The sequence below is a fragment of the Balaenoptera borealis genome, assembly GCF_965194805.1.
Source record: "Balaenoptera borealis genome assembly, chromosome: 15".
In the NCBI taxonomy this organism is placed as follows: Eukaryota; Metazoa; Chordata; class Mammalia; order Artiodactyla; family Balaenopteridae; genus Balaenoptera; species Balaenoptera borealis.
Genome location: NC_138871.1, coordinates 80727925 through 80744077, shown reverse-complemented (window position 1 = coordinate 80744077; position 16153 = coordinate 80727925). Strand labels below are relative to the sequence as shown.

General features: G+C 37.6%; 1 protein-coding gene across 2 annotated transcripts in view; it reads right to left on the bottom strand.

Moving 5' to 3' along the window:
* The window catches only part of NBAS (NBAS subunit of NRZ tethering complex), a 345856-nt gene that overhangs the window by 268626 nt on the left and 61077 nt on the right, over positions 1–16153 (bottom strand). For both annotated transcript variants that reach the window (XM_082357496.1, XM_082357497.1), the window contains one exon: positions 8040–8168. In XM_082357496.1, the coding sequence (XP_082213622.1) occupies positions 8040–8168 (129 nt within the window). The remainder of the gene's footprint in view (positions 1–8039; positions 8169–16153) is intronic.

The window sequence follows — 16153 nt, the reverse complement described above, 5'->3', positions numbered from 1 at the left end:
ACAGGAAAGTATGGGATAACACTTTAGAACTTTAAGCCCCACAAACAACAACAATTACGATTCAGCCTTGGGTAAATTTAAGGACGTATAGATCACAAAGAAATTTAACAAGAACTCTTGAGAAAAAAATGTAAAAAGAAGTCATCTCATTGGCATAAGCACTTTGAGAATTCAAAGTGTGCTTGTCTTCATCAAAGTTAATGATGAGCAAGAGAACCATGAACAAGCAGTCCTAGTCTAGTAGAGCCAGTCTCCACACTCTGGGACTAGACCGTATGAACAAGCAGTGCTAGTCTAGTAGAGCCAGTCTCCACACTCTGGGACTAGACTGTATGAACAAGCAGTACTAGTCTCGTAGAGCCAGTCTCCACACTCTGGGACTAGACCGTATGAACAATCAGTACTAGTCTAGTAGAGCCAGTCTCCACACTCTGGGACTAGACCGTATGAACAAGCAGTACTAGTCTAGTAGAGCCAGTCTCCACACTCTGGGACTAGACCGTATGAACAAGCAGTGCTAGTCTAGTAGAGCCAGTCTCCACACTCTGGGACTAGACTGTATGAACAAGCAGTACTAGTCTCGTAGAGCCAGTCTCCACACTCTGGGACTAGACCGTATGAACAAGCAGTACTAGTCTCGTAGAGCCAGTCTCCACACTCTGGGACTAGACTGTTCCATGCAGATTGCTTAGATAATGGGTGTCTCTTGTGAAACCAATTTTAAACCCAAGGTGAAGATTTGTTCCTCTGCATCCAGGACTCTGTTAGTCATCCTTGGACTCCCACGTCTGTCAGTGCCCACCCCTGTCACAGTAGTTAAATGCTGAATGAGGGAATGAACTAATTAATCCTTTGAATCACTGAGCTCTAAGTAGAATGTCTAAGCTACAGAAAAATTAGTCGACATAGTACAAATATTCCTACACCTTCTCAAAAGTGTGGTTTCTTCTGCTATTTAGTCAATGAATACTGTGCACTTACACTATGAAAGAAAGAAGAAAAAAAAAAATCAGACATTACATGCCCTATACTCAAGCACATAGATGGCTAAGAAATGGGTATAACTAACTATAACCCAAGGTCAAATTTGGTAACTGCCCAAAAAAGAGGTATAGATAAAAGTACTAAGGGTCTTCAAAGGATCAAGAGATCATATTGGATACGGGCTTGAGAAAGATGAAGGGAGTTCAAGACGATCAAAGAAAGCCTGATGGTGTTATATATGTTTATGGCTGGATAAGACCTGGATGTGGAAAATGGGTGGAGGACAACGTTCCAGTGGGAGACCACAGTGTACACAGAAGGACACAGGTAGGGAAAGGCTAAGCTTATTCGGGAAAAAAAAGTAGGTCAAAGTACGGGACTACAAGGCATCATATTCTAATTATATGCATTTTTGTTTGTTTTAGGGTTTGGGGGGGAGGAGAGGATTAATGAAATCATTTTTTTTCATTGTGGTGAAATGAACATAAAATTAACCATTTTTAAATGAATAATTCAGTGGTATTTAGTACGTTCACAATGTCTGCCACCTCCATCTAGTTCCAAAACATTTTTTATCCCTTCAAAATAAAGCTTAGGCATTAGGCAGTTACTCCCTTTCCCCTTTCCCCAGCCGTAGCCACCACCAATGTGCCCTCTATCTCTGTGGATTTACCTATTCTGGGTATTTTGTATAAATGAATTCAAACAACCTTTTGTGTCTGGCTTCTTTCACTTATCATAATGTTCTCAAGGGTCATCCAAGTTGTGGCATGGATTGGTAGTTCATTCCTTTTTTATGGCTGCATAATATTCTATCGCAAGTATATAGCACAATTTGTCCATCCTTCTGTTAACAGACGTTTGGGTTGTTTCCAGCTTGCGGCTGCTGTGAACACGTGTGCGAATGTACTTGTTTGACTACCTGTTTTAAATTCTTTGGGGTATATACCTGTCTGTACTTTTGTCTTAGAAGTACACAGCAATTCAGTCTATATATCTGAACTAAGCGTTCAACTTCACAATATGTGGGAGTTTGATGACATTATCTGTACAGTATATTTAAGAAAGAAGCCCAAACAAAATCCCAAACTTACCTCTGCCTCAGGCAGCGTTGGCCTGCCAGACCAGCAACCTGACGGCTTGTCCCTTGCTGCTTTCTACACTGGCATTCCCACTGCTCCCCTTATACTATTCAAACTGGCCCCAACTTACCACCCTTCAGAGCCAAGGACTCTGTGAGGAGAACCATGACCTGGCTGTGCTTTATGACATCTGATCAAACTCTGTAGGCTGCTACTTTGAAGACAGGATCCCCAAGCTCCCAAGACCCCCAGGAAAGCGGGGGGTGGGGGGTACTCAGTCCCAGGACTATGTTGATATATCCTGAGCGGCAACCTCCACGCCACTCCTCTCTGTGTGACGTGCTACCGTATGTCTGAAAACAGCCTCCGGTGCCCTCACTTTATAGGGCAGCAGTAGCCTAGAGGAGGATGTCCTAAGGATACAGCTATAGATTTTGTTCCGAGAGGCTATTATGGCTAAAGCATAGAGCTTAAATCTGTTTTCTTCAGATTTAAGGATTTTATTTGCTGACTTTTTGTTTGTTTGTTTGTTTACAGCTAGAAGCTAAATATAACAAAGACCTTGTCGCCAACAGCATAAAAGCAACCTTTAAATGTTTATTCATTCCACAAACATTTATTATTAGTATTTAATACACCAAGTCCTTTGTTAGCTCTCAGGGAAGAAATGTATATTCAATTCAGCGCCTCTTCTCAAAGAGCTGACAGTCTAGTGAAGTTGTGAAAACAGCTGTGGTTTAGATCATGATTAATGACATGAACTGTCATCTTCCCATTTATCCTTCACTGATTCATCCACTTAACAAAATTAGGCCAGTACCTACTATGTGTCAAAGAGAAAATACAATCAAATGGAAAAGGTTAGTTTTGTGTCTACTACATCCAAGTAAGTACAAATAAGCAAGTAATAAAACTCCTTCAGAGAACAATTAAGGACAAAAATGAGATGTAAATATATAAACATAACATATGGGAAATGTTTGAAATGAAAATCACTTTGGCAATTTTACTATATATTCCAAACATGAACAAAACTTAATACAGATTTCTAGCCAGATGGATTTTCATACTGACAATGAAAGCCAAAGTATTTAATCAACTAAAAACTGGATAGAAGTAAATCAGAACGGGCACTTCCAAACTATCTTTAATCATTAGATTTTACAGAGAAAATCCTCATTCAAACAAAGCATATTATGAAAACTAATAAGGTAGCGTATTGCTTGAAGAAAGGCCCAGATGAGCTGAATTCACAATTTGGTAAAAGACTTTAAGTCTGTATAGTGCAACAGAAACATTAGTTTTTTTCTCAGGCAATGTTTAAGGTAAAGTTACAAGCTAACTATACACTATATACTATATATTCTATTTTAAACTAATTGCCTCTCCATTCATTTCCCAGAGTAGCCACAAAGAAATCCAAAGCCTGTCCTACTTGGCTGACCCAAGGTCACTTGATTAAACTGGACAAATGAGAAAAGAGCAGCTGTTTTAAGTGCTTTTCAGCTGTTTAAGAGTTCTTCAGTGATTTTCAGCCAGTGATGAATACATAAAGTGACACCATACATTTGGTAAGTGACAATATTATACCTCTCGCTTATTAATATGTTCACATTCCCAGTGTCTCTACATAATGAACTGCACAACTCCAGGTGTCATTTGGATAAACCACACGGGCTATCTCTCCCTGTTTTCCATTAACATCTTAACTAGTACCCAATTTGCCCACTTAAAGTCAGTACTTCTAAATATAAGCACCGTAAGAAGATTCTCTGGAAAAAAGGCTTGACCTACAAAGTCAGAGGACCTCAGTCAAAATGGAACACTGATTCTAACATTTAGTGATCTAAGTTAACTTCTTTTAGCACTATTCCCATCTCTTAAAATGAGTATAAAAACATTTTTTACTTAACAGGGTGTTTTGTGAAGTAAATGAGAGAGATGAAAATTGCTGTTGATAGCCAAGCCTTACTATACACACACTATTTATTCCCAACAATCCTCCTCCCCAACACCACCAACTGAAGTATGCACCATTCCTCCGAGCTTATCTTTTCATAATATTAACTTGTTATTTTATTAATTTGTTTATAATTTCCCTTGCAAGACTATGAATGTCCTAAGGGCAAGGATTGTGACTTATTGCATTTTCTACTGCAGCACTCGGTAGAGATTCAAATACTTGAACTTTATTATTTTACGATAATTATTCTGAATAAAGTAACAACCTACTCTTGATAGCACTGTTAACATGCAAGCTTTATAACATTTACTCTAATGCACTATTATTTTTATTTAAGTATAGTTTATGTACAATATTATATGTTACAGGTGTACAACATAGTGGTTCACAATTTTTAAAGGTTATACTCCACTTATAGTTATTATAAAATACTGGCTATATTCCCTGTGTTGTACAATATATCCTTGTAGCTTATTTCATACATAATAGCTTGTACCTCTTAATCCCCTGCCCATATCTTGCCCCTCCCCTCTTCCTTCTCACTACTGGTAACCACTAGTTTGTTCTCTATATCTGACTAGTACACTAGATTTTAATGACTCTCTTCAAACATTAAAGTCAAATCTAAAATGTCCAATATCCAATGTGATTCATCCCCGGAATGTTCGTGAAAGACTCAAACAAAGTATGGTTGTTCAAACTTCTTTTGCTGGACAAAGAGTTACCACCCTCACCTCATGTCACCACATCGTAAGTACTGTGATATGATATCGATCATAAAGTTAAGGGTTTACCAATGACAGACTTTCTCAATTACTTATTCTAGTATCTGGTACACACTAATTAGCTCAAGAGTTCAACACATCTGAGAGGGCTGAAGAAATCCGTGTTACATTCGCAGAGAAGAAGAATTTGTCTCTGTTCTTTTAAAGGTCACATCAAATAAAGCCTAATAAGAAACCTAACAAATAGGGGTTTTCCCACCTTTTTTTAAAGTGTATTTATTTTCTCACATGGTCATGGAAAGAGCATGGACATCAGAGCCAGAGAGCTATGAAATCAAATCTCAGTTCTCCTGCTTACTTGCTGAAAAACCCTAGGACAAAATTAGTGCTCAGTAAATAATAATAGAGGTTATTATTAGAGTAAATTTTATAAAAGCTGCAAGACTACGTGTACATGTACCTCGATCCTACTGAGCTTTGTAAGCCTAGATTAAATGTATCAAAAGAAAGCAGAGCATTCTGGAAAAATGATGAAGCCTCACAGGAGTTTGTTTATGATGGAATGAAGTTTCACAAAGTAAAATAGAAAGGGTTAGACAAAAGTAGGGAGCAGGAGAGGAGGGTTCAGGGGGCAGGTATAAAGCAGCATAATGACCAGACTGGAAAAGATGGCAGGTTAAATGAAGGAGCTTTTGCATTTTGATCACAACCTTTGAAGAGATAAAATGAAATGCCCTCCCTGTTCTCAACTTTGGACAAAAATTTACTTTGAGGCTAGCACTGGCAGGGGTCTCAGAGGGCAACGTCTGTCCTACTCAGCTAGTTTTCCCAGGTGCTGAGCAGCAGCAGGAAAGGGAGGGGCTGGCAGCCACTGGCCTGCGATGGGAAGCGCTCTGGAATGAGGGTGTGCGGAGCAGCCTTGGTGATGGCAACCAGGGCCACGGTTTTCAGTTCTGTGAGCCCCAAATCCCTTTTTTTTCCAGTTTACTCAAGCATTCAAGGGAGATCATTTATACCAACCAAATCAGAAGAAACTGATAGGTAAGCCCAAAAAGGTGTAAATTATAATAAAAGATACAACTAGCTTGTGGAGTTGTATCATCATACAGTCTGTCTGCAGACTGTAGGGGTGGGAGGAGCACTGAATCAGAGCCACAGAGGTAAGGCGGAAACTCTGTGAGGTACAACAGAAAAATCAGGCTTCAGCAATTCCTGATGAACTGCCTTCTAAACTCTCAGCGTATTTCTGTTCAAAAGTCTCTCCCTAAGACAACACTAGAGACAAATTTCTGGCCTGAACTCATGTCCTCCCATCATGCATCTCTGTTGCCATTTCCAAATTCCCCTCCTTTCTTGTCACATTACCTTTCTGATGGCCTATTCCAAATGACTGAGATATTTACATTTATTCATGCCTGAGTTTCAAGATTTTTAAACAATTTTTGTGTTTTTAATAGAATCATTATAAAAACCCAATGAATAACATTCATGAGCTAAAGAGTAATGAATTATAATGAAACTGATTGGCAACTAACAATAAAAATGTCTAACCAGTTAAAAATTCAAGTATATGCCAATAAGGACTACAAAAGATGCAGTTTATCTTTGCATGCAAAAAAAAAAAAAAAAAAGGTACCCAGAATTTCAGAAAATGAAACAGCATACTAATGAATTTTTTTAAATAGCCCTTATGCTATATGTACGACATTCTAGGACATTCACAAGATCAAACATTAAGTGTGCTTCAAAACTTAATCAATATTTCTATTCCAAATGACTTTAATATTCAAAGCGTTCACCTTTTAAGAAAAAGCTTGCTCAAATGTAAAATTTCCCATATATAATAGAACATCAGGGTCTTCCCAAATAACAAAAGCTAAGTATCTTAACACTGTACATTGATAACCATGAAAAATGCACGGTACCTTCTGGATCAATTATCTGATGAGCCTAGCTGAATACATTAAAAAAAAACAGTTTTGAGAGCTGGTCCACTCCACTTCTAGAGTGAAGATATAAGTCAACTTAGCTCTCATTTCAGAGGAGACAGAAAGAATGTCCCTCTATTTGGCTACTGAGGTTGATAACTGAGGAGGATCTCTTTCTTCTATTTAGAACAAATCTAGATCTAGTAATAAGTAAGACAGAGTAGCAGAGATGTGGAGACCAAATTAAATTCAACATGGTGAGGAACTGGGGCGGGGGGGGGAAGGTGGGGGGAGGGAATCTTCCTACAATTGTGTCTAAGAGAAAAAATTGAAGAACAGCAAAAACAAATAAATTTAAGTCTGTGAAGAGTATGAAAATATAGAGCCCCTTTCTCTTTTCCTCTATTCTGAGAAATACAAAATACTGTTTGCTTATTAAGAATTCTTTTACAGTGCAGTTTGATGAAATGAAATTCAAAAGAATGCTAATAAAAAGACCTTGATCCATTCAGACCTTGCAGGGAGTATGCTCCTTTCTTAGAATCACAGAAGTACCCACCAAAGCTGGTGAAAGGATACTCCTGTAGGAAAGGGGAATGGGGATGTGAGGGAAGGAGAACACTCAAAGTGCTGACATGCAAAATCATCTTCAGAGGAGTAAAAGATTTATAACATAAGCTGTATCTAATTGAGAAGATTTTTCTTAAATCTTCACTCTATCACATGCGTGGCATTAAATGAGCATTATACCTTACCTGCCCATCCTGATTTTAGATTACAATAGACATTGATACTATCCGTTACTAAACAACTCAATTGTTTAATTCTCAAACCCTGTTATTTCCAGACACTAAAAAAATGAACAGTTCTACCTTTCTCTGTATCTTCTCTATCTACCTTTTGAGTAAAGAGAAGATAACTCCCTTCAACCTTAAGGAAGCCCAGGATTACTAGCACTGCAAGATTTGGAAAGAAGTCTAACCTTTTTACGATACTGACCCTTCAAATCTTTGATATTAGTTAACTTTTGCTGAAAAATTAACATCTCCATTCTGTATTTTTGCAATGAGAAAGGGGGAAATGCAGAGATCAAAGGACAGATGACACTCAGGATACAGACTGCCCTGCTTTACAAATTCGTATCAGCGCAGAGTGCTACTCTGTTCTTCATTTGTCCTACTACACTGATAATAGTATAATTTAAGTAAAGAATAGGACAGCTTTGGAATGATGACAGTGAGTAATAGCTGTGAGCTACATTTTAAAACGTAAAATATCATCAAAATGAAATTAGTATTGTCAGTACTCACCCTTAAGCGAGAATCATTCTAGGAATAATCATAATCAAGAGACACACCTGCTCATTTTGATTCCACTCCCCTTGCTGCTTCAGAGATGGAATGGCCCAGATGCTTAGTTTTCCTGAGAAGTGAATGGCTGCAAGGAGGGTCCCATCCGGAGAAAGGCTCATCTTAAAGATCCCATCCTAGACAATAATTATATTACATTAATGTCAGAGCAAGAGACTTGTAGCCAAATAGAAATAACTTTCAGAATTAACACTCTTTAGGGGTGCCATATCGTAAATGATCTCTCATAACTAAGGATTCTGACAGCTTCAGAACACTATAAATGTGCTCCGGAATATAAAAAACAGGACTCTTGCCCTTAAGGAGTTTTTGAAAATCTACTCTATAGTGTTACGATTTACATATAACCGAAAACCCAAATATGTGAGCATTATAAAAATATTCCTTTGTATCACACATAGATTACCATGAGTTCTCAATATCTTTTATGAGTGGATGTTGACAAAATTAAGAATTTCTTGAATTTTGGGTACACACCTTTACAAGAACCTTTACAAGATTCTATGCGAACACAATGCCTGGAATATTCTATACCATGGACAGGCCACAAATTCATGCTATGAAAAAGAAGGAAACGGAGAGGGAGAAAGAGAGAGATGAAGGAAAAGAGGGTCCAAATGGTGATGGGAATAAAAGACCGACTGGAGGAAAAAGCATTCCTTAATTTAAGAAACACGTTACAGGGGCTTCCCTGGTGGCGCAGTGGTTGAGAATCTGCCTGCTAATGCAGGGGACACGGGTTCGAGCCCTGGTCTGGGAAGATCCCACATGCCGCAGAGCGGCTGGGCCCGTGAGCCACAACTACTGAGCCTTCGCGTCTGGAGCTTGTGCTCCACAACAAGAGAGGCCGCAACAGTGAGAGGCCCGTGCACAGCGATGAAGAGTGGCCGCCGCTTGCCACAACTAGAGAAAGCCCTCGCACAGAAACAAAGACCCAACACAGCCAAAAATAAATAAATAAATAAAAAATTTTAAAAAAAGATTAAAAAAAAAAAAAAGAAACACATTACATGTGTAAGGTATTCCAGACCTGCTGGCAAATTATTCAATTTAAGGATTCTAAGTGTTGCCACAGAACAGAGACATTCTGTAACACACTGACTTTACATGGCCAACCCCGGGTACACAGAGAAAGACGTGCCTTCCCAGTTCTACTTCTCCAGATAATCTCTCAGTCCTTTCCCATGAGGATACCAGGTTTGCTCAGTCACCACAAGAGAAACCACCCGAGCAGAGATGTTACCTGCCTCCCAACTACAACAGAACCAGAAGAACTGAAAAAACACTAACTAAAGACCTATTTCCCATTCAAGCATTTACTAAGAACAGGGTCTAAGGTAGTTTCCCCACAAAAAATAAAAGAGACCAGAAAATGGCAGTCCACAACCATATTTCTCCCAAATACTTAGAAAATCTGGCAACACGGGGCCCAAATGGCAATAATCAGATGGGACTAGGTAGTATATGCCCTCTTGAAAGGGTCATAAGCTTTCCAGTTAGCCAAAACCCCCATCATTCTCTATTATGGCCCCAAGATTAAGGCCAAAAGCTGCAGAACTGAAAACTAGAGATGACTATACTGAAAAACCATAGTTTACAACAGGTTCGATTCACTACATTATCTACCTGGCCTCTTGTAGACAGAGTCTAAGTCCTCAGGTCGAAAACGACTAAGGCACATTAGCCATCAAAAACAAAGAGGACAATTTCAGGAAGTGAGGAACATTGCCGCATGAGTGGATAGACAAGAAGATTAGCATCTGCTAATCTCCTCGCTGAGGACTAAAATCACTTTAATGAGATGTAACAGGTCTATCCCACAGTGTCATAATTTAATGTAAGAAAGACTAAAATACAAGTGCCTGGGAAGGAGAAGCAATAAAAGCAAAAGCACTTTAAGCAAAATTTTAAATACATCAGCTCTTTTCCTCTGTGATGGAGACGGGGGAATGAGTAGAAGATGAAGGACCTGGCATCTTCCTTTCACAACTCTAAAGTCAGTTAGCTCTATGGTTTTGCACAAGATGGGCCTCCGAAGCATAGATTTGCATTAATTAATGTGCCTCCGAAGCATAGATTTGCATTAATTAAAAGAACTCTCAGGGCTTCCCTGGTGGCACAGTGGTTAAGAATCTGCCTGCCAAGGCAGGGGACACAGGTTTTTGCCCTGGTCCAGGAAGATCCCACATGCTGCGGAGCAACTAAGCCCGGGCGCCACAACTACTGACCCTGCGCTCTAGAGCCTGCGAGCCACAACTACTGAAGCCCATGCGCCTAGAGCCCGTGCTCCGCAACGAAAGAAGCCACCGCAGTGAGAAGCCTGTGCACCGCAACGAAGACTAGCCCCCGCTCGCGGCAACTAGAGAAAGCCCGTGCGCAGTAATGAAGACCCAACACAGCCAAAAATAAAAATAAATAAAATAAATTAATTAAGAAAAAAAAAACCTCTCCACCCATGCTTTACAGTTTCAGATGACGAAACTGAAGACCTGAAGGGTTACAACACTTGCCCAAGATCATCATTCGGTGTAAGTAGCAAAAGCTGAACCAGATGCAGTCTTCCATCCGCCTCCACGTCCCCTGATGGCACCATGATCACTGCCCTCACCTGGGCCAAAGCCTTTCTAGTAGTGACAGGCATGCTCCTCAGTAGAAATTATGACCAAGTATACCTTACTATTTCATCACCTGAACAATTAGTCATATGTCATCTGTATGGTAACCTGCAGGTACACCATACGTTCCATTAAACAACCCCACTAAAAGTGCTTTGAAAGCAAGTAGGAGGTTTATCGATCTCTTCAACAAAAAACAAACCAAAAAATGTATACTGAATAATGCGAATAATTTAACAACAGCATTATGACCAGGGAAATAATGAGTGAATATGCTAAATTTCCCTTTGTTTTCACTCCTCCCTCCCTTCCTTCCATCCTTCCTCCATGCTTAAGTAATAAATACATTAACTAAAATGTTAACCATTTGCTTTTTTTTCTTCATCCCCTTAGTTTCATTTGATGCCATGACATTCACACTGCAAACTTACCATTCCTTTCCATAAGCATTTTGTTGTAGAAATTTGCACTCACACACACAAAAGTAGAAATTGCAGTATAATAAATACCCAGGGGCCCAACAACCATCTTAAACAAACATCAACATTCCAAGCTTGTCTCACATGTCATTCCCCAATCACCACAATGCCCTCAGGGGCCTTTGTGCCCTGGAGGATTTTAAAGCAAATCTCAGACATTACATGCATACACATTAAGTATACATTTCTTTCAAGTCCCAAGTTATCTGTTTAACTTTCATAAATATGCACAGTAAGACGATATGGTTATTAGCAGCAACTGAATTGTAGCCAGCTGATGACACAGACAAGTCACCTATGTTACTTTAGAAACACAGTGATTTCCTTCTGAAATATAAACTCTGCTTCTTATTTGCAGAAACTTTTCTGAATTATCTATAGCATGCAGGGTATTTCTGGCCCAGAAAGTAATTTATTATCCTGACAGTAACTGTGACACAAGATGTAAAGCCACAGTTAGAAAATCCATGCTAAATTCTGTAAGCAGGGTCTGCAGTATTTGGAACCCTGAATGCCTATTGGTTGGCAAGGAAGAGAATTCAGGAGTGTATGCTTTGGAAATAGGAGGGAATGGCTTTTCAATCAACTGTACATCACAATAAAAGTAAACTTCTAACATTCAAACCATAACCCCTCATATTGTATTAAGATTTCTCAGCTTAAGTGAATAACAATCTTGTTCTCTTCTCCTCCATTTGAATTAAGTAGTTGTAAAGGCAATAAAATTTAGATGTAGCTGTAATTTTCACTTGGGTTAAAATGTGTCTGTGAATTTCTTTCACATTTCTCAACTATGAATGCCATTTTCATTTTAATCATCATTTCAACAGTTGGAATGTTGGTCAAGAATACAGAACTTGGCAGGGAAAAGCGGAAAGCTCCAAGATGAGGAACAAGACAAGGATGCCCACTCTTGCCATTTTTATTCAACATGGTACAGAAAGTCTTAGCCAGAGCAATTAGGCAAGAAAAAGAAAAGGCACACAAATTGGAAAGGAAGAAGTAAGATTGGCTCTGTTTGCAGATCACATGATATTATACATAGAAAACCCTAATGACTCCACCAAAAAACTGTTAGAATAAATAAATTTGTAAAATTGCAGGATACAAAATCAACATACAAAATTCAGTTGCTTTTCTATACAATAACAGTGAACTCTAGGAAAGAGAAATTAAGAAAACAATCCCATTTACAATAGCATCAAAAAGAGTAAAATACTTAGGAATAAATTTAACCAAGGAAGTGAGAGAGATATACACTGAAAACTATAAACCATTAATGAAAGAAATAGAAGAAGACACAAATAAATGGAAAGAAATTCCATATTCATGAATTGGAAGAATTGCTATTGCTAAAATATCCATACTACCCAAAGTGATCTACAGATTCAATGCAACCTCTATCAAAATTCCAATGGCATTTTTTACAGAAATAGAAAAAACAATCCTAAAATTTGCATGGTACCACAAAAGACCCAAGTAGTCAAAGCAATCTTGAAAAAGAAGAACAAAGCTAGAGGCATTATACATCCAGGTTTCAAACTATATTACAAAGCTATAATAATCAAAACAGTATGGTCTTGGCATTAAAAACAGATACATAGGTCAATGGAACAGAATAGAGAGGCCAGAAATAAACTCAAGCATATATGGTCCATTAATTTACAACAAAGGAGCCAAGAATACACAATGGGGAAAATAGTCTCTTCAATAAATGATATTGGAAAAACTGGATAACCACATGCAAAAGAATGAAATGGACCCCTAATTTACACCATATACAAAAGTCAACTCTAAATGGATGAAATACTTGAACATAAGACCTGAAATTGTAAAACTTCTGGAGAAAGCATGGAGTTGGGTAAACTTCTTGACATTGGTCTTGGCAATGATTTTCTTGGATTTGCCATGAAGGCAAAGGCAACAAAAGCAAAAACAAGTGGGAATACATCAATCTAAAAAGCTTCTACACAGCAAAGGAAACTATCAGCAAAATGAAAAGGCAACCTATGGCATGGGAGAAAATATCAGCAAACCATATAACCAAGAAGGGGTTACTATCCAAAATATACAAGAAACTCATACAACTCAATAGCAAAAGACAAATAATCCAATTTAACAATGGGCAATGAATCTAAATAGACATTTTTCCAAAGAAGACACACAAATGGCCAACAGGTACATGAAAAGTTGCTCCACATCACTAATCATCAGGGAAATGCAAATCAAAAACAACCATGTATCATCTCACAACTGTTAGGATGGCTATTATAAAAGAGACAAGAGATGATAAACACTGGTGAGAACATAGAGAAAAGGGAACCCTTGTACACTGTTGGTAAGAACGTAAACTGGTATGGTCACCATGAGAAACAGAACAGAGTTTCCTCAAGAAATTAAAAATAGAACTACCGCAAGATCCAGCAATCCCACTTCTGGGCATATTTCCAAAGGAAATGAAAACATTATCTCAAAGAGATACCTGCACTCCCAAGTTCACTGCAGCATTACTCACAATAGCCAAGGTATGGAATACACACACACAATGGAATATTATTCAGCCTTTAAAAAGAAGGAAATCCTGTCATTTGCAAAAACATGAATGAAACTGGAGGGCATTTTGATAAGTGAAATAAGCCAGATACAAAAAGACAAATACTACATGATATCACTTATACATAGAATCTTAAAAAAAAAAAAAAGTCAAAATCATAAAAACAGTGAGTAGAACAGTGTTTGCCTACCAGGGGCTGGGGGTTGGAAGAACAGGGAGAGGTTGGTGAAAGGGTACAAACTTTCAGTTATACGATGAATAAAGTCTGAGGATCTAACGTATGACATTGGTAACTACAGGTGATAACACTGTATTGTATAATTGAAATTTGTTAAGAGTAGGATTTAAATGTTCTCACACATATACACAGACACAAAAAGTAAATATGTGAGGCGATGCACGTACGTATTAACTCAATGGGGGAAAATCCTTTCACAGTGTATAGGTACCTATATCAAATCATCAATTTAACTATCTTACAATTTCTTTTGTAAATTATATCTCAATAAAGGTGAGGAAAAGAAAAAGAAAACAGTGACTATCACTTACCACCTGCTTCGATTTACGCCATAAGGTTTTAACTTCATTAAAAGGTAGTCTAGCTAAATGATTACTTGGTGAGTTAGCATCCCTGGGTAGACAGCATGGGGCATAGGAAGAGGACTTGACAAAGATCTTTTTGCACAGCAAACTGTCTTCTTACATTAGTCATTCATTTATGGCCCTTTTAATTAACTTCACTGTCAATTCTCCTATTTACCTCCTCATCTCAAATCCCTTCCTAAAACTTTGCAAAAGATATCTTCCCTTACTTCATTGAGTCTTTTGTGTAGCAATGTAATACTAACAAAATACTACTGAAATTAATGATGTGAACATTATTTTAACTTCTACTTCTCATTTACACGAAAACACTAGCTCAAATGTCCATTTGATCTTGTGTTAATTAAAAACTAATTAAAGCCTTCTACTACTGGAGCAATATTTGGGGTAGGAACTGTGTCTTCTCTCAGACACTGCAATGAAACTTTTCAACTGCCCTTTCTAAAAGAGAGATTTTTTTAAATGTTAAATATCAGACCTTTGTACTGAGATTAGTTTAAATTGCCTCACTTTCTTCAACTGCCTATCATCTATATAGGACAATTAAAAATGAGTGATTTCCAATTTCATTATACCTTTCAAATGTACAAGCTATAGTAAAATCAAAGTACTGAATTCTAGTGCACACATTCAAAATGTTCTAAATTACTACATACGGTTAAAGGAAAAAAAAACTCAGCTCAATCAAAGGTGAATTTGTAAGTACTGCTCTTCCAATGCTCGACAATTATTTTCTGAATATTACATATTCAATAATACATAGTACATGCCAGGCACTGTTTTATACTCTGGGGAACCTGCAGTGACAAAAACAAACATAAACCCCTGCCCTCAAGGTATTCAGTAGGTGTTCTAACCCACTGAAGTTTAGAAGTCTGACCCCAAAGAATAAACAGAAATCTATTTTCAAATCAAAAGAAAGTCATCCTCAAAAGCCTGGTTAACAACCTGAGGGGGGGAAAACTGTAAATGTATGAAGGAAATAAAAAAGCCTTTGGAGAAAAAAAAAAGTTTCCAAGCCAATACCCTTTTCAAAAAAATTATTTTTTAATTATAAAACTTTAGTTTATTAAAACTGTGAGATATTTTCATGAGGATAGACATGTACACCAATGAAACAGAAAAGAGAGCAGAGAAACAGAGCTACAATGTACCCTCTGTAAATGTCTGTCCTGACAGACATTATATAAATTATGGTGGCAGTATATAAATTATGGCATTATATAAATTAGTTGGGAAAGAATACAGCACTGAATTAATGGTACTAGCCACATAGAGCGTATTATAAATTAGATTCCTACTATATCCAACAAAAAGAAATTCAAGATGGATTGAAAACTTACAGGTGAAAAGCAAAACCATGAAAATTTTAAAAGAAAACACAGAACATCTTTACAATATCAGCATGTGAAAGAACTTCGTAAGACCTCAAAGCCCAAAGCATAAAGGAAAAGGTTTAAATTTAAACTTTCTGGAGGAAGGAAGGATGGGGAGTTCAGGATTAGCAGAAGCAAACTATTACACATAGGATGGATAAACAACAAGGTCCTACTGTATAGCACAGGGAACTATATTCAATATCCTGTGATAAACCATAATGGAAAAGAATATGAAAAAGAAAATACATATACGTATAACTGAGTCACTTTGCTCTACAGCAGAAATTAACACAAGATTGTAAATCAACTATACTTCAAAAAAATTTAAAAAATAAATAAAAAATAAAGTTAAACTTTCTGGTGACAAGAGAAGCTCAAAAGAAAACAAATAATTTTGATTATTCATATACTCTTCAAAAGATAATATATGCCAGACAACCAGCAGTAGATTATTTTGAATCATGTAAATTT